Here is a 19,604-nt window from a genome sequence, read left to right as displayed (position 1 = left end):
GCCCCTTGTTCTAAGTTACATTAGTGTGAGTCCCCGCTCCCAGAGGGAGCAGAGTACATTCACACCAGCACATGTAAATGACCATGCCCGACACCCCACATTCCTCTCGGCTGAACCAAGTATCAGTGCAAAGGATAGGCCATAGGTAAAAGGAGGAAGCAAGTCCAATAACTTTCAAAGCTTTACTTTTATTACTTCAAGGTAAACAACTTCAAGGCATTCAACTTTAGGGCATACAGCTTCTCAACCACTATGGCCGCGGTCATTGGTACTGTTCGGCTTCCTGCCCAAACGCCTCCAACCCTCTCACGTAATCTACTATTGATCTATGGGGGTGAGACACCACCTAGTAACCAAACAAGACATGCTACCAACAACTCCTTACAGACTAGTATTTATTTATACAAATAAAAGGTGTATCTTAAAGAGCCAATGACCTAAAACATTTAAATAGCCCAAAAAATGCCTATTTGGAGGTTTTCTGAATGCATAAATATGGCAGTACATATTGCTAACAATTTATTATCCCTCAGAACTTATAAACAAACAAAAATATTTTTCTTGCATTACTTCCTTTATAGGGTTAATGCTCATGTGCTTCAGCTTTAAGGACTCTAGAGCTTGACTTTAACGGGGCAAGGCAAAAAGCAATGGAAATGTGCAAATTATGGAAACGATATAGCACCCAATCAGAAGTCATCAATTCATAGGAGTCAGATCACTGGACGAATGGGGACTGTGTGCTATTAGGTACTGCATTTGCACATTGCTCTTAACCCAATAAACCCAATGTACTTTTTGAAGTGTTGCTTGAGAACAAGAAGGCTCATTAACAGAAAGTATATGCAAGGCTCATTAACATTACAGCATTAAAGACTTATCCTTGTAAAAAGAAAAGCTCACACATACCATTTATTGGTTGAACTAGATTTACTTTTTTCAAGCAGACTAACTATATGTACCTATGTATACACTTTACAAATATGCAATGCATTGTGCATTATAGAATACACTTCAAACCTAGGAGTTCAGATCATTAAATAACTGAAATTAGAGATCGCAGAAAAAAATGGCAAAACTTAACAAAAAGCTAAGTTCTAATGTTCCAGATCAGCCTTTCTCAACCTTTTAACCCCAGAGGAATCCCTTGAAATAATTGTGGGGTCATGCTAAAATAAGTTCTGTGTTTATTTGGAAGAATGGCCCTTACATTGGTGGTCAGTGGAAAAATGGCTCCCCTAAAGTGGTGGCCACACTCAGGCACCTAAAAAGAAAAGTTGAACCATAGCGCCGGCTCCGCTAAGTGGCATTGGACCTAAAAGTACGCAAGCATCATCAGATCACATCTCAAGAAATCCCTAGCAACCTCTGAAGGAACCCTGGTTGAGATTAGCTGTTCTGCACTGTACATGTCACTACTTATTTATAACTTTTATATCCCTTGCTAAATAGGGAACCTGCCTGAAGCAACAGTTGTGGGAGCAGAAGCAAACCAATACTTGTTCCATGGCTTCTGGAGGAACAGTTCTTTCCCAGGCTCACAATTTTTTTTTCTCTTCATTACACATATAACAAAAACAACACTACGGTGTCTTCAACAAATATATTTTTAAAATGTTTTATTTTCAGATTGTTGCACTGAAAATCCATGCTTTTCTGACTGGCTGTTCAGCAGTTAGTTAATACTATGTGATCAGTTCCAACTTGCAATAAGACCTTTCTGATAGAAAGGGCGGGTCCCTAAAAAACTTGTTCACATTCTTCGTCGATTAAGTGTTTGATAGTCTTAATCAGCTTCCGTACGTGTAAGTGGCATTTCAAGGACAGATACTGGGCAGACCTCCTCTTTTTGAGGTTTATTGAAGTGATTCATGCTGCCATTCTTTATCCATTCCTGTAACAAGAAACCGAAAATACATTTTCACATAAACATTGCTAATGCCAAAGAACAGAAAGTAAAAAGAAACAGGTTATGGCTTTACAAGCTGCAAGATCTTATGACTGACATTGTTCATGAATTAATTACCAGTACAGAAAACAAAGATATATCAGCTCAATTGAATGTATGGCTGACAGCACACATATGCATCCTCTATATAGATAGCTAGGAGTGGAGATGGCACAGAATAATGAAACCTAAACATATAGGTTGGGTGTAACTTATAGTATACATTGAAAGGTCTATATCACGCTCTTCCCTTTTGGTTTAAATGTTTACTTAAAAAAGTATACTTGTCCTTTAAGCAGGCTTAAAGTTAAACTACAGGGTAAACAAAAAGTCTAAATGCAAGAGGCAAGTGTATTCTTACTTCTTGGTGTATTTTGTATATTTCTGATCAGTGTAGCAATCAAGTGTAAAATTTAAAAGCTCAATAAGAGTACCTGCGCTTATGGTGTTATAAATTAATTAATAAATAATTAAATGATTATAATTTAATAAAAGAGCTGCAGCTAGACAAGAAGGGGTACTTCTAAAATGATAATAAATATATGTGTCAGCGCTACTCAAAATTATGTTAAATATAATAAATTAATCAAATTCATATGTGCTTAATAACTCTCTTAACCACTTGCCGACCGCCGCACGACTATCTACGTCGGCGGTCAGCCCCTCACAGGCAAACTAACGTAGGGCTACGTTGCTTGCTTGTGAGGGTCTAGGGAGCGAGCGCGCGCCCCCGGAGGCGCGCTCCCGCTCCCGCGTGGTCACGGACCCCCCCGCGCGTGTGACCAGGGGACCCGATGTCCGCCGGCCACTCGGCGATCGGCGGGGGAGAGGGAGAATGTCAGGCAGCTTGTGTAAACAAGTTGCCTGTCATTCTCCTCGCTGTAAAGACACTGATCACATGGATCTACTATGTAGATCCGTTGATCAGTGTCCTTACAGCTCAAGCCACAGCCAATCACAGTAGAAAGCACGTCCCTAGGGACACACACAGCCCCTCCCTCCCAAATAAAGTTAACCCCTTCACTACCAGTGTATTTTTACAGTAACAGTGCATATATATAGCACTGATTACTGTAGAAATGTCACTGGTAACCCCAAAAGTGTCAAAAATGTCAGTCAAGGGTCCGATCTGTCCGCCGCAATGTCGCAGTACCGCAAAAAAAAAAAAAACGCAGATCGCCGCCATTACGAGTTAAACAAAAATGACAAAAATCTTTCCCTTTGTTAGTAAACGCGATAACTTTTGCGCAAACCAATCAAAATACGCTTTTTGCGATTTTTTTTACCAAACATAGGTAGCATAAAACAAATTGGCCGAAAATGTTAAAAAATTTTGATTTTTACATTTTTTTTGGGGGGAATTTCATATAAAAATATGTGAAAAATATTGCTATTTTTGCAAAATTGATGCTCTTTTTTTGTTTATAGCGCGTGATCAAAAAAATCGCACAGGTGATCAAATACCACCAAAAGAAAGCTCTGTTTGTGGGAAAAAAAGGACGCCAAATTCGTTTAGGTACAGCGTCGCACGACCGCGCAATTGTCCATTAAAGTCACGCAGTGCCGAATCGCAAAATACCCCCTGGTCGGAATGGGGGTAAAATCTTCCGGGGCTTAAGTGGTTAAATATGAAGTGCTATATATAAGTGTACACATGCCAAATGATATTACATATAATATGCAATATAAATATACAATGTGACCATTCAGTAATTATAAAGTGTACATGTGCAATATTACTTATTTATGTAGCAAATAAACAAATAAATAAATAAAATATAAAAATGATTAATAAAGTCTTCAACAAAAAGTATTTTCAATAAATGATTATGCGCCAAGTTTCTCATTCAAAAGTGCTCTTGTGCTCATATAAGTGGGTCTTCATCACATGAGTGCCAGGTGACTTCACACAGTGCTCCTCTCTTAGTCCCTCACTCACCAGACTTATGAGGGTAAATTGCCTGTCACAGCCTCCCACGCTGAGTACTCTGGCTTGTATATTTTCCAATAATCACTCCAGCTCTATTTCCAATTCAACAGGTTTAAGTGGCTTATAGAATCCTTATCCTCACTTTTCAGATGGTTACCCCAATAAAAGAAAAAATCTCCATCGTGAGGTACTTTCCAGCAGTTTTATTCCTCAAAAGCCAAAGGCTTTTGAGGACGCTCTGATTGGTGGAGCGAAACGCGTCAAGCCGTTGCCCGTACGTCTGACATCATATCCGGTGTGGGGAGCGCAGAACGTGGAGGCGGCATCCAACACCAGGAAATGAATGCAAGGCGTTTTTACTACCGTTTGTATGTAAGTGTAACTTTTAAATCTATTGAATAAAACTGCTGGAAAGTACCTCACAATGGAGATTTTTTTCTTTTATTATGGGGGTAACTGTCTGAAAAGCGAGGATAAGGATTCTATAAGCCACTTAAACCTGTTGAATTGGAAATAGAGCTGGAGTGATGATTGGAAAATATACAAGCCAGAGTACTCAGCGTGGGAGGCTGTGACAGGCAATTTACACTCATAAGTCTGGTGAGTGAGGGACTAAGAGGGGAGCACTGTGTGAAGTCACCTGGCACTCATGTGATGAAGACCCACTTATAGGAGCACAAGAGCACTTTTGAATGAGAAACTTGGCACATAATCATTTATTGAAAATACTTTTTGTTGAAGACTTTATTAATCATTTTTATATTTTATTTATTTATTTATTTGTTTGCTATATAAATAAGTAATATTGCACATGTACACTTTATAATTACTGAATGGTCACATTGAATATTTATATTGCATATTATATGTAATATCATTTGGCACGTGTACACTTTATATATCTAGCACTTTACATTTAAAGCGGAGTTCCAGCTATTTTACTCACCTGTCCAATGGTCCAGCGATGCGGCCGCCCGAAGCCTCGATCCTCTCCCTCGGCGCCGGCATCACTGCTGTGGGTACCCGGCTGTGACAGTTTGCGGCTTCACAGCCGGGTACGCACTGCGTATGCGTGAGTTGCGCTACGCGCCGTGATTGGCCGGCAATCTTCTGGGACCTTTGATATGTCCCAGAAGATTGCAGGGAGGGAGGGGGAGAGGAGAACTTCCGCTCAGGGCGCCGCGGCGCTCCGAGCGGAAGTGGGAGCGGGTACCTGTCAAAACTAGGTACCCGCCCCCCCAAAAAATGACATGCCAAATGTGGCATGTCAGGGGGTTAGGACCACCTAAAGCGGAAGTTCCACTTTTGGGTGGAACTCCGCTTTAAGAGAGTTATTAAGCACATATGAATTTGATTAATTTATTATATTTAACATAATTTTGAGTAGCGCTGACACATATATTTATTATCACTTTAGAAGTGTAAAATTTGCCTCTGAAGAAACTTCCTGTAATAAAGACCAGTCTCTGCTGCTCACTCCTCTTGTACAGAGGTTCGGGGCCGCTGTGTGCAATACTATTACACAGAGCAGGGGAATATAACATGTTTGTTATAATAATAATAATAATATAAAAAAAATGATCTACCTTTAGTAACACTTGAACCTATTCACTGCCCCCTGAAGACACAGATTACCAAGTACTGTACACTTTTTTTCTACCTTCTTTTTTATGTACTAATTGTTAGTACTACAGTAAACCTCCCTCTATTGCGGGGGTTACGTTACGGACCCAGCCGCGGAAAGTGAAAATCCGCGAAATAGAAAAACCCTATTAAAATGCATTGTAGGCATGTTTTTTTTATTGTCACTGTACGTGTAAAAGCATTTTAAGGTCTTTAAACACACTTTTAAAACAATAGAAACTCTTAAACACATAAAAGATACTGAGAGACATAGCAAGAGCTATGGAAAACACAAAATATTTCATTTTTAATGATTTATATAGTAAAATAACATTACAAAAAAAAAAACGCAATATACCGGGACCGCAAAAACTGAACCGCGATGGAGCGGGGGTTTACTGTACTCGGGTAGAGCACCCAGATTTACCCAGCCGGCGCAGCATTCAGCCTTATATATACAGGTTGCTGGCAGTGGGGCTGGACGGTGCACCTGTGCCTTCTGCCCACACAAAACTGCCAGGATTGGTCACACATAGACTAAGTGCTCAGTGTACACATAGCCTAAAAATATCAGTTGCCTGGCTCTCTGTCTTCATTACTTTGAGTCACTGATCTTTGAAAAAACACAAAGATTAGAAAGATAGAGTGAAGTTAACGCCTAATCTGCATACTTGTTCCAGTTCTGTGCCTCAAAATATTAAGACTGCTGGGCTAAAATAATAGGCATACAGCCAGCATTTGAAAAAGAAAATGGAGGGGGATACAACCTTTATAAAAAAATATTATCTATATATAGATATATATATATATATATATATATATATATATATATATATATATATATATATAGTACAAGCTTCCGTGATTACAATAAATCTATGTACTACAAACATCTAAAAATCATTGTGTCTGAAATGCTGTAACATCTGCAGCCTAGCCATTGTTCTATCTGATTTATTTTCTCATCATGTGGCTTCTTAGAAATGAATGATAAAAAGCAATATTTAAGGTGTTATCATTGTTTCAACTTGCTACATGCTTCCTGTAGGATGTGTGTATGTGAGATCTCTCCCACCCCTCAGGAAGCTGGGCTACAGAACAAACATGTTTTTGCAAAGCTACACAGACCTATTAACTATGATTTGCAATTAACAGAGTGCTTGCCATCTAGATTTGTGCCCCCCCAACCTCTACATTTCGTAACCTAAGGCCTTCACTCCCAAAATGTATTATTACCCCAGGAAACCCCTTCCACAATAAAAATGGCCACCTTTTACCTCCCTTCTAAAACTTAGGCGAGAATAATGTGTCCTCCTCCTGAAGCCTCCTGGGATATTCCCATTGCATTTCCTAGTAGGCTACAGGAGCCTACTGGTGCACATCATAGGGGACTGGCTGCAAAAACCTGACAGAGACAGCAGACTTCCAATGCCAAGAGGAAGGGAAGCTAGCAGCATGGGACCCCACCTGTGGGAACAGAGTAGCAGATTGCAACAGGACAGTACTGGATTCGCTGGGTGGTTGGGTTTGTGGTCTTAAAGTGGAACGATACTCACCTGTTCTCCAATACTGTGGAGTCCCAGAGCTCCCCGCTGGCATCTTTATCCAGAATGACTTTCAGGTACGGATTTTTGGCTTTTTATGTGTGTGAGTTCATTCCTCTCGGCATTGCTGAAATTTGTACACTGAGCTGTGCCGCTCAGTGTACAAATGTAAGCAAGCTGCTATCATGCTTCAGCAGACTTTCAACAAGCTGAAGCCTTCTAGCAGCTTGTTTAAAGTGGAAATCAGCACTCCCATTAGGATCTGTGTTCAACATTTAAAAGCTGGAGCTCAAGGACACTTTAAATGCTTCAACAAAGCTTGCTGAAAGCTCTGCAAATGCTTTATAAAAGCTTAATGTTCTCACTGCTCTTATATAAGCTTGTTATGGGGGTACAGTGTGGGGGTGGGGGGTGATGAGCCAGAATGCCAGTGGGGAACCCAAGAAGAGGAGGATCACTCCAGCCTGCACCACCACATCTCCCCCCCCGCCAGTTTACTTACCTTGTTCCTCCGACGGCTTCCCCCCGGCGGCTGTCTCCTCCCCCCTTCTTGGCCAATAGCATGCCTTCTCCTTTTGGCCAATCGGGAAACAGGTCTCAGGACCCGCATCCTGATTGGCCAGGAGGAGAATCAGTGTGGCAATAGCGAATATTAATTTGCTATTTGTCACACAACAGGGTGGGCTTGGGGCGCAGTGCTCTGCGCCCCGAGCCCACCCTTTTTTTAAGCCTATTAGATCCTCTGACTCTTATCAGGTGCTTAAAAAAACCCATTAGAATCCATGCATCTGGTGCCCTGCATGTAGATTAGGAGGCCAGATGCTTGGAAAGAGGGGGCCCCTGTGCCCCCAATGGATGGGCCGCCACTGATGCAAAGTGTGTCACCTGCTGTGCTCTATATGTGAAAATTGGGCACTTACCAAATCAAACTCCTGGCTTGGAGAAAATTCACTATTTTGGCGCTACCAATGAGCTACAAATTCTCCAACTTGTTCAAATATATATATACACCGGTATATACTGTATATATTTATTACTAAGATGATAACTTTGTCTTGCATGCTCTTTTATAGTAACATTATAATGCATGGCACTATGCTGTAAATATAAAGGAAGGGTAGGTAACAGAACTGAGTATTCTAGCATGATAGACTGAGCCAAACCTCACATACCCACTGACAACATAACTTGAGGTATTCTCTTCTCTTTAATGCAATATATTTAAAAGTGTCCATTATGAAACTGCCCAGATTATATATTGGCACAGGCTTTACCTGAAAATCTTCTTGAAACATTTTGCCAGGGCTTGGAATCTGAGGAAATAGCATTATCTTGATCCTGTAGAAAAATAGAGTTTCCGTAAGGAATAGGTATGCAGATGTGACAGTAAAGCAGATCTCCAGATAGAAATATAATGAAAAATAGGATTAGCCCAATAAAAGACAAAATGACAAAACCAGCTTTTTGCAGCAATTTTCAGCAATATTTAGCTTGCATCTGGAGATTTCCCCTGCAGTATTTCTTGTGACGCTAGATGTCCCCAGTATTATGACCAGCATCATTCAACCCACTCATTTTGTCATCCTAGACCACCCAGCCTGTGACTGCTCAGTGAAAGGAGAAGCAGCATAGTGAGGCGTTCATCTCTGTGTCACTCTGATTTTTTCTACAGATCAACATGTTTCTTGTCAAATTTTGGCTCTTTGTGCTGTGTCTTCCACTGAAACCTCGACCCTGGTGTACAGGGACAGCATGGGGGCTAATAGCAGGTCAAATTCAGGTATGTACACTGCTTGCATTAACAAATACACCTAATCATATACTCATGTTTACAGGGCTGCATCAATAAATGTCTTTTTTATCTGCCTGGAGTCCAGCTTTTACCCGTACGCTGTCACACGTTTAAATTATTTTAGGCCTGAAGATTACAAACATTATATTTTCTGAAAGCAGATACCTTAGAGGAGGGGTGTCAAACTCAATTTCATTGCGGGCCACATGAGCATTACGGTTGCCCTCAAACTGTAAGATTAAATGTCCAAAGCACCCCACGCTCCCTTACACCCTTACATGGGATGTCAAGAGCCCCCCCCCACCATCAGAAGGCAAGAGTCACCCACCCTTCCTTACATCACAATGCACCCCCTTACCTTGTGCTGCTGCCACGAAGAAGATGCAGGTGGATCTGGGAAGAAGAACGTACAGGGTTTGGAGGAGGAACAGAGGAGGGCTGGAGTCAGCTTCCAGAGTCTGCTGAATGCGGAGACCAGGGGAGGCAGAGACATGGTGGTGTTCTGCCCTCCTCTCTGCTGCGGACTACTGAGAAGGGGGGGTAAAGATGAGCCTTTTCTGCAGCTGCACAGAGAAGCGCTGGACCTGGCAAAGGAGTTCTGTCCTCTCTGCTGCAGACTACTGAGACAAGGTAAGGGCAGAGACAAGGGGGGTGCTGCCGCTGCAGGAGAGGTGCGAGGGCCACATGAAATGGCCTGGGGGGCCGCATTCGGCCCGCGGGCCTTGTGTTTGACACCTTAGAGAATAAAATGGCGGTAGTTCCATTTTTTATGTTACCAATATTAGCTGAATGGTTTATGAAATGAAAATTTTAGCCAAACATACACTAAAGTTAATTTTAGGGCACACAAGTGCAATATATTTCCCAATTTTTTGTTAAAATATAAAAGATGAGGTTGTGCCCGAAATGTCAAACCTTAAACTTGCTGGTGCCTATAAAATGGCAACAAATTTCGGCACCATATATTTTTCATTAGGCAACACTTTAAAAGCCCCTACAGGTCATTAGTTTTTTAGTTACCCAGGAGCTTTGGTGCTAGAATTATTGCTCTTACTTGTACTTACGGTGTGTGTGGTGATTTGAAATGTGTAAGGTAGTCGTTTTTGTGCTTAGGCGCCCCAGAACATGCATTTATGTTTGTACATGCATGTATGTAGGGGTGGGCACGAAAAGTTTCATGGGGGGATTTTACGTGCTTGGGTGTTTTTTTCCATTTTTTTCACTTAACTTGTTTTTTTAATCACATAGATAAAGTCCTCTATTTGATGTTTTTTTTTGGTTAGAGGTTCACCGGGTTTTGAAGACTGGGAAATCCAACATGTGCTCTTATGACTGCTACCAGGGAAGTTGGAAACAGTCCTGGTGCGTAAAATCAACTGCAAAGGCAAATGCGACCCGAAGGCTGGGCAGAGCCTGTGCGCATGTGTGCATGCACATAATGGTGGTGCCCGAAGGGGGGGAGCCACCTGGGGGGTGGGCTAAAGTTCCGCTTTAACTATGCTGACAGAGGTTCCAATGTGCTTTATGAAAAAATATAAAAACAATTGCTTAAAGCAGTATTAAACCCAAAACCAAAAATGTCATATTTTGCAGCTTACAAATTTTTAGATGTGGTGGCTGCATTAGTTTACTTTTCTTTGGCTTTTTCCCTCTGTTTTCCCCTGGTGATCTGGCCAGTTTTAGCGAAACACAACTTTGGAAGAATGAGCACAGGAGACAGCAGGTGGCAACATTGCCAGTTGGAGGGGGGGGGGCGTAGTGTTAAACGCATTAGCAGATTTAGAACCACTAACAAACTAAAGTCATACTCAATTTCACACTTTATGAGCAGTTACAGCAAGCATTTTATTTCCTTTTGGGATGAAGGTTTTGTATGAATAAATGAAAGCTGATTATTTTAATCACCCCTGCCAGTGTGAAGTGGTTTGTCTCATCCATGTAAACTGATACATTCTGCTGGAGAGTTTGTGCTGTGAAAAAGAGGACTTGCTGGCTGGATCACCAGATGAAAATCGACTAAGGAAAGGTATACAACCATCTCATTTAAGAAATGGTAAGCTGCAATAAAAGAAATGCTTGCTTTTGGGTTTAACACTGCTTTAAAGTTAAAAAAGTTTGTCATATGGATGGGATAAAAAGCAATAATACTGTAGCACCCTCCTAGGTAGGTGCTAGTGAGAGAGTATAGTTTTTTTTCTCTGTCTGCCTATCAGAGAAGCAGCAGGCAAATCTATATTTATTTCTGCCTACCAGAGAGCATGATCTGTGAGTTGGGTTTGCTCAGTGTGCTCAGTATGTGATTCATTGGGTCTAGAGAATGTTTCACACTGGTCCAATAGGGAGGCATGTTGGACAGTGGGAGGAAACCTGACCAATGGATACATAGGCTTTGATACAGTCCTGGTGATTGGTAGAGACAGGGTGGATCGGTGCATTCTGGAATACTGTATAAAAGCCAGGAGCACATGTGTTGTGGGGTCTTAGGCTGGTAAGCAGAGTCCCAGAGGGAGGGTGGCTGCTGCCTATTTCTCTGTAGTGATGGCACACGGTCGCAGACGGTCAGCCTGGGGTCCAGAGGAACTGAACTGAACCTAGAGGCCCAGGAGAGCTGACCAGAGGGGGAGAGACACTGGAGACTCTGGAAAAACAGTATCATGAGTACAAGGAATCGTGTCTAGGGGCCTGACCTGAGGGGGGCCACCCTGGTGTAGGATAGTCAGAGGACGGGTGTCAGTGTGTCAAGTAAAAGGGAATACTAGGAGAGTATCCTGAAGATAATCTAGTCCATCGAGTCATCTGAATAGAGACTTAATCCAAATTCACCTAGTGGCAGGGTGAAACAGCAGCCTGGCTGCATCGTCAGAAGTAGGAGTCCTCCGCATTGTGAATAGTTAATTTGGAGTATCCCACTATTTCCTTCTCCCATCCCTATTTAAAATTAAACAACAAAAACAACTACAAACCCCTGAACTGATCATTGACTGACCCAAGAAGTAAAGTGTTAAATTGTTAATGCCAGTGTTACTAACGGTAACCCAGGGAGACCTGAAAGTGTAATATCCAGCAATCCTCAAGGGGGCAGTGCTACAATACCAAGCTAGGGATTAATATAATCAATTTTTTATGCTAGGTCTTGTTTACATGTTTTCATCACATGAAAAGGCAAAAAATTAGAGCAGGTGGTTCTAACTGAGACCTAAACTTTTGTGGATCCTATTCAGTATACAGGCCCAGTAATTGCATTTCTATACTCTGTTCAAATAGGCTTTGCTACAAAAGCAGCCACCAACACTTTGTTGCTCACAATTCCAAAAGTAAATTTTTGGAAATGCAGAACGCACCACTCCACAAAAGGGAGCCTTTGTATAGTTGCATGATCTGTGAGACATCAGAGGAGGCCCAGCCAGGGTATAAGGCTCAAAGCGTATCTAAACCTAAAAGCAAAAATGTAATATAAATGCAGTTTACCAATCCATAATTGTGATGGCTGCATCCATTTTACTTTTTAGGCTTTTTCCCTTAATTTACCCAGTGATCCTGTGTATTTTCAACTTTGTTTTACATGCCAAGCTGTCTGGTAAAATAGTTAGAGGGGTTGAGACAACCTTTAACTCTGACAGGGGTGCTTAGAATGGCATAGCTCCCAACTGTCCCTAATTTTGAGGGACTGTCCCTCATTCAGAACAATGTCCCTTTTTCCTCCTCATTTGTCCCTCATTTTGGTCTAATCTATATAGCTGTATAAAAAAATGCACTACTTATCAAAAAGTGTCTCCCAGTGCTAAACCTTTCAACCAAATTCTAAATTACTGCATTTGTACATTTTAAAAGCCAGTTATAAAGGAATAATAGTGGTAAAAAAAGCACTTGTGGCTTTTTATAGTCTTCTTTTTTTTTTTTTTTTTGCCTTAAGGCATTTTTTTTGCATGGCAGGGCGTGTGCCCTATGCCTACATACTTTTGTTAATAGGTGTCCCTTGTTCCCATCTCAAAAAGTTGGGAGGTATGCAATGGTTAGCTTTTATTCAAACCTTTATCCTAAAAGGAAAAAAAAAAAATTAGCTGTAACTGCTTAAAAAGTGTTTGCTGGAATTTGCCTCTGACCCTTTGCTGTCACTGATGTAAATACTAAGTCGGTAGCAGCATGAGTTTAACACTCAGCCGAAGCAACTGACAAACTTGACTGCTGGCTGTCAGATGGAAGCTTTTGGTGGCTCTGAATCTGACGATCATTTTCCCAGACCCCTGGTAATAGTAATGGACCCCCGCACGTGCCCCCGCTATGCTTTCCGGGCTCTGCATACCCCCAGGCATGCCCAGGACCGGCAATGCGGGTGTTTCGAGGTAGAGAGGAGAAAGCCGAGCGAACATCCTTCCAATGTCCTCCCCTTCTTTTTGTAGACCCGGAAGAAACATGTAAAACGTCACTTCTGGGTCCCAATGTCACTTTCCACATCCTGCATGGCTGGGAAAGAATTTAATGCAGTACAATCTGCCGATCTGCACTACATTCGATTTTTAGGCGAGCTATCAAGGGACTTTTAGACCCCTGGTGTTTCATTAAAGTAACCTGTTACCAAAAAATCATCACATAGGGGGACTTTTTGTTCCTTACGTGATGAAAAAAAAAGTTAAAGCAGAACTTTACCCATAACATATATTGATATAAAATGTTTTTTTTAGCAAGGAACATCCACATTAATATTTATGCTACCAAAATTAGTGTGTGCTGTAAATTGTCTCAGCATTGCTCCTGTTTCCTCTTGCTGGGGGCTAGAATTTTGTAGAAGCCCAGAGCCCAAATCAAGACGAAACCCATCAATTTAACCATTTCAAAAAAGTTACATTATTGGAATGCTGGGATAGCTAACTGTCACATTTGTTTGTTTCCACAACCAAACTGTCAAACGATTAAACAGATGGTGTCATAACTGATCACATGTGCAGTAAACAGAAGCAGCTTCCTTGGCTGTAAAGGATAGGAGGGTTTAATTCCAGTTTAAGACTGTCATAAGATCGGCCTCTACAAACTCGGCAGTGCCTAAAAATTGAGAGCAACTGAGCATGTGCAGAGCAGGGCGAGATGGTGTATCACAGAATTTTAAACAGTATAGGCACTTATTTTTAATGGTTTACATAGCTATACCTGCAAAAGAGGCCAGCATGAAGTGATCTAGCAGGACTTCATTTTCTGACTAAAGTTCCACTTTAGGTAAAAAAAAAATGAAAAAAAAAAGTGTAAAAAATGATATATTCAAGCACTTGCAATCCCCCAAATGTTGAGCCCCCCATCTCCACATATACACATGTAGGAACAAATGCATTTGTCAGGGGCGTTAACTTTAAAATGATGACCTGTAGGGGCTTTTAAAGCATTGCCTATGGAAAATATATGGTACTGAAGTTTATTGCTGTTTCACGGGTGCACACAATCTAAGGCACTATTTTATACCCTGGGCAGAGATCACTAAAACTATGTTCTAAGCACGGACCAAGTGATAGTCCTGTCCGGATCGTGGCCGCCACTTATCAGCTGTGAGCTCTCCCAAGTCTCCTGCCCGGCCGCTGAATTGGGATGAAGAGTGGGTGTCTTTTCAAATTAACAAGCGGGTAATCACCCACTTATTAACATAGTAAGATGGGCAGCTCCTGCCCTCCATCCAGATATGCAGCGCCTCCCACCCCCTGCTATGCTGTGAGAATGACAGTGGCAACTGGGTGGGAGACTCGGGAGAGCTACCAGGGGGCACTGTATGTAAGGGGGCACTGTGTGTACGGGGCACGATGATATAAATAGGCACTGTATGTGAGGGGTACTGTAATATAAGGGGTACTTTGCTATAAGGGGCACAGTGCTATAAAGGGACACTATGATGATGTAACGGGCAACATAAAGGGGCTGTGATGTGAAGGGTAACTGAGGACACTGTGGGACTGCTTTAAAGGGGCAACTGTGATGTAAAGGGGGACTATGGACACTGATGTAAAGGGAGAAACTGTGATGTTAACAGGGGTTTTGATGCCGGGGGGGGCTGAGGGTACTGGTGTAAAGAGGGGGCTCTGATGTGAAGAGGTTTTGATGTGAATGGTAAGCTAAAGACACTGATGTATGAGGGGTGGTGGGTTGTGATGTGTTATAGCGCAGACATGAGATCTGGACCTCTGCCAACAGAAATTTTACTGACTGGACCTCTGTAAATTTTAATGTAAAGTGATTGTAAAGTCTATTTTTTTACTATTAAAATAACAAACATGTCATACTTATCTGCCCTGTGCAGTGATTTTGCATAAAGTAGCCCAGATCCTCCTCTTCTCGGGTCCCTGGCTGGAGCTCCTGGCCCCTCCTTCTTGTTGAGTTCCCCCACAGCAAGCAGCTTGCTATGGGGGCACCTGAGCCAAGCCCCAGCTCCATGTATCCATTCAGACACAAAGCCGCGGTTTGGCTCGGCCCCCTCTCTCTTTTTATTGGCTAACTGAGTTTGATTGACAGCAGCAGGAGCCAATGGTGCCACTGCTGTGGCTCAGAAAATCAGCAAGGAAAGTCCCAGACAGTTGAGGCATTCCTGGACATTGCTGGGTTGAGAAGGGGTTCAGGTAAGTATTAGGGGAGCAGAGGGGGCTGATGCACATTGAAGACGTTTTATCTTAAAGCATAGAATGCATTGAGATAAAAAATCTTCTGCCTTAACCACTTTAAGATCCCTGTTCTAGGGTGTCTGCTTTCAGAAAATATATATATACTGCTCAAAAAAATTAAAGTATAACTTTGAAAACACATCATATCTCAATAGGGAAAAATATCATGCTGGATATCTATACTGATATGGACTGGGTAAGGTGTTCATAATGAAAGGATGCCACATCATTTAATGGAAATGAAAATTATTACCCTACAGAGGGCTGAATTCAAAAACACCCTGAAAATTAAAGTGAAAAAATGATGCAGCAGGCTAGTCCATTTTGCTGACATTTCATTGCAGCAACTCAAAATGGTACTTAGTAGTTTGTATGGCCCCCACCTGCTTGAATGCATGCCTGACAATATTGGGGCATGCTCCTAATGAGATAGTAGATGGTGTCCTGGGGCATGTCCAGATCTGTACCAGGGCATCAATGAGCTCCTGAACAGACCGAGGTGCATCCTGGTGGTGTCAGATGGACCGAAAACATATTGTCCCAGAGGTGTTCTATTGGATTTAGGTCAGGTGAGTGTGGGGGCCATTTATTAGTATCAATTCCTTCATCCTCCAGGAACTGGCTTCATACTCTTGCCACATGAGGCCGGGCATTGTCATGCACCAGGGCCCATTTTACCAGCGCAGGGTCTAAAAATGGGTCCAAGGATTTCATCCTGATACCTAATGGCAGTCAGGGTGCCATTGTCTAGCCTGTAGAGGTCTGTGCGTCCCTCCATGGATATGCCTTCCCAGACCATCACTGACCCACTACCAATCCGGTCATGTTCAACGATGTTACAGGTATCATAATGTTCTCCACAGCTTCTCCAGATCCTTTCATGTCTGTCACATGTGCTCAGGGTGAACCTGCTCTCATCTGTGAAATGCACAGGGCGCTAGTGGCAGGCCTGCCAAATCTGGTGTTCAATGGCAAATGCCAATCGAGCTCCACGGTGCCAGGCAGTGAACACAGGGCCCACTGGAGGACGTCGGGCCCTCAGGCCATCCTCATGAAGTCTGTTTCTGATTGTTTGGTCAGAGACATTAATACCAGTGGCCTGTTGGAGGTCATTTTGTAGGGCTCTGGAGTGCTTATCTGATTCCTTCTTGAACAAAGAAGCAGATATCGGTCCTGCTGATGAGTTAAGGACCTTCTATAGCCCTGTCCAGCTCTCCTAGAGTAACTGCCTGTTTCTGGGAATCTCCTCCATGCTCTTGAGACTGTGCTGGGAGACACAGCAAACCTTCTGGCAATGGCACGTATTGAAGTGCCATCCTGTAGGAGTTGGACTACCTGTGCAACCTCTATAGGGTCCAGCAAGGTATCGCCTCATGCTAAGCCTATAATAAGGCTTACCTGTAGGTAAAATTAATATCTCCTAAACCTGCAAGGTTTAGGAGATATTTGCCCTGCATGCAGCCGCTGAAACCAGCGGCGCATGTGCTCTGAAGGTCTGGTGGGCCTTCAGAGCTCTTTGCCCGTTCCTTGCCGGAATGTGACTCCCGCGCGCATGCGCGGGAGTGACGTCATCGTGGCTCCGGCCACTCACAGCGCCAGAGCCACAGAACCCGGAAGAGACGCCGAGGGAACATGACAGCTCCCTCAGCGGTGTCCGGGCGACCGTGTCTGGGCTTCGTTTTAAGGTAAGTATTTCTTAATGAGCTGGTATGCTATGCATACTAGCTCATTATGCCTTTGTTGTTGGTTTTTTTTTTTTTTTTCGGTGAGGATACAATCGCTTTAAGTCCATCTAAATTTTCAACTGAATATAAATCTATCCTCTCCCCAACTTGGCAATGCTGCTGCCCAAAGGTAGCTCCACTGATCCTCCATCCAGAGTGGAGAGAACCTAAATACAGGAAATATGTTGGAAGCTGAATTACCAGGTGAAAATAAATGAAAGAAGCTTGAAAAAATCAATAAAAAAAAACCAATGCAGCCATCACATTTAATAAAAGGTAAGCTGAAATATACTACATTTTTGTTTCTTGCTGTAGATACACTTTTACGATTTAAAGACAGACGCAACAGGGGCCCTTTCACACTGCTCTGTAGCAAAATCACAATAAAAGTGCATATGCATTTTTACCGCAACTTTGCTGTGTTTCAGATGTGTTTCCTGTATGTTTTTGGGCCACCTGCACCTGTGAAAAATGGACAAGTGACTCAAAAAAGCACAAAAAATGCAAAATCGCAGGTTTACCACGATTTTACCACAATTTCCATTTATTTCAATGGGAAGTTGAGTTTTTGGAAAGGTGCAGCATGCAGGACTTTTCCTTTTCTCAGCGCAATGGTGTGAAAAGCAGCGTTATTTTGACATCAAATTTCAATTTAGTTATAGTCTTTTGACTAAAATGACATTTTAGTTTTAGTCATATTTTAGTTATGAGTTGTTTTAATTTTAGTCATATTTTAGTCGACTAAAATCTCCAGTACATTTTAGTTGACTAAAATGTAATGGGTTTAGTTACATTTTAATGCATTATTTCTTTAGAACTGCCAAACATTATATACTCCTGGAGTAAAAATCTAATAACATGTTCATTATTTTTGTTATTAAGGTTTGAACATGCACTACAGACACAGATTTAGCCGTTGTGATGTAAATTGAATTGAAATTGAATTTAGTTTCAGTCATATTCTTTTTGACTAAAATGCCATTTTAGTTTTAGTCGTACAACCCAATTCCAAAAAAGTTGGGACACTGTACAAATTGTGAGTAAAAAAGGAATGGACTACTTTACAAATCTCATAAACTTATATTTTAATCACAATATAATATAGATAACATATCAAATGTTGAAAGTGAGACATTTTGAATTGTCATGCCAAATATTGGCTTATTTTGGATTTCATGAGAGCTACACATTCCAAAAAAGTTGGGACAGGTAGCAATAAGAGGCCGGAAAAGTTAAATATACATATAAAGAACAGCTGGAGGACCAATTTGCAACTTATTAGGTCAATTGGCAAACATGATTGGGTATAAAAAGAGCCTCTCAGAGTGACAGTGTCTCTCAGAATTTAAGATGGGCAGAGGATCACCAATTTCCCAAATGCTACGGCGAAAAATAGTGGAGCAATATCAGAAAGGAGTTTCTCAGAGAAAAAATTGCAAAGAGTTTGAAGTTATCATCATCTGCAGTACATAATATCATCCAAAGATTCAGAGAATCTGGAACCATCTCTGTGCGTAAGGGTCAAGGCCGGAAAAACCATATTGGATGCCCGTGATATTTGGGCCCTTAGACGGCACTGCATCACATACAGGAATGCTACTGTAATGGAAATCACAACATGGGCTCAGGAATACTTCCAGAAAACATTGTCGGTGAACACAATCCACCGTGCCATTCGCCGTTGCCAGCTAAAACTCTATAGGCCAAAAAAGAAGCCATATTTAAACATGATCCAGAAGCGCAGGCGTTTTCTCTGGGCCAAGGCTCATTTAAAATGGACTGTGGCAAAGTGGAAAACTGCTCTGTGGTCAGACGAATCAAAATTTAAAGTTCTTTTTGGAAAACTGGGATGCCATGTCATCCGGACTAAAGAGGACAGGGACAACCCAAGTTGTTATCAGCGCTCAGTCCAGAAGCCTGCATTTCTGACGGTATGGGGTTGCATGAGTGCGTGTGGCATGGGCAGCTTACACATCTGGAAAGGCACCATCAATGCTGAAAGGTATATCCAAGTTCTAGAACAACATATGCTCCCATCCAGATGTCGTCTCTTTCAGGGAAGACCTTGCATTTTCCAACATTACAATGCCAGACCACATACTGCATCATTTACAACATGGCTGCGTAGAAGAAGGATCCGGGTACTGAAATGGCCAGCCTGCAGTCCAGATCTTTCACCCATATTAAACATTTGGCACATCATAAAGAGGAAGATGCGAAAAAGAAGACCTAAGACAGTTGCGCAACTAGAAGCCTGTATTAGACAACAATGGGACAACATTCTTATTCCTAAACTTGAGCAACTTGTCTCCTCAGTACCCCGACGTTTGCAGACTGTTATAAAATAAAGAGGGGATGCCACACAGTGGTAAACATGGCCTTGTCCCAACTTTTTTGAGATGTGTTGA

General features: G+C 42.0%; 1 protein-coding gene across 1 annotated transcript in view; it reads right to left on the bottom strand.

Annotated features, from left to right (window-relative positions):
- Nucleotides 1-1,764: 1,764 nt before the first annotated feature.
- The window catches only part of LOC309560241 (interleukin-13 receptor subunit alpha-1-like), a 103,596-nt gene continuing 85,756 nt past the window's right edge, over nt 1,765-19,604 (bottom strand). Inside the window, exons 11-12 of the mRNA XM_082263817.1 lie at nt 8,320-8,383; nt 1,765-1,894 (exon numbers count right to left, since the gene is read on the bottom strand). Of these exons, the coding sequence (XP_082119943.1) occupies nt 1,787-1,894; nt 8,320-8,383 (172 nt within the window). The 3' untranslated portion in view covers nt 1,765-1,786. The remainder of the gene's footprint in view (nt 1,895-8,319; nt 8,384-19,604) is intronic.

The sequence above is a fragment of the Pelophylax lessonae genome, assembly GCF_965119305.1.
Source record: "Pelophylax lessonae genome assembly, chromosome: 7".
Taxonomy (NCBI): domain Eukaryota; kingdom Metazoa; phylum Chordata; class Amphibia; order Anura; family Ranidae; genus Pelophylax; species Pelophylax lessonae.
This window is presented reverse-complemented; position numbering and strand designations above follow the sequence as displayed.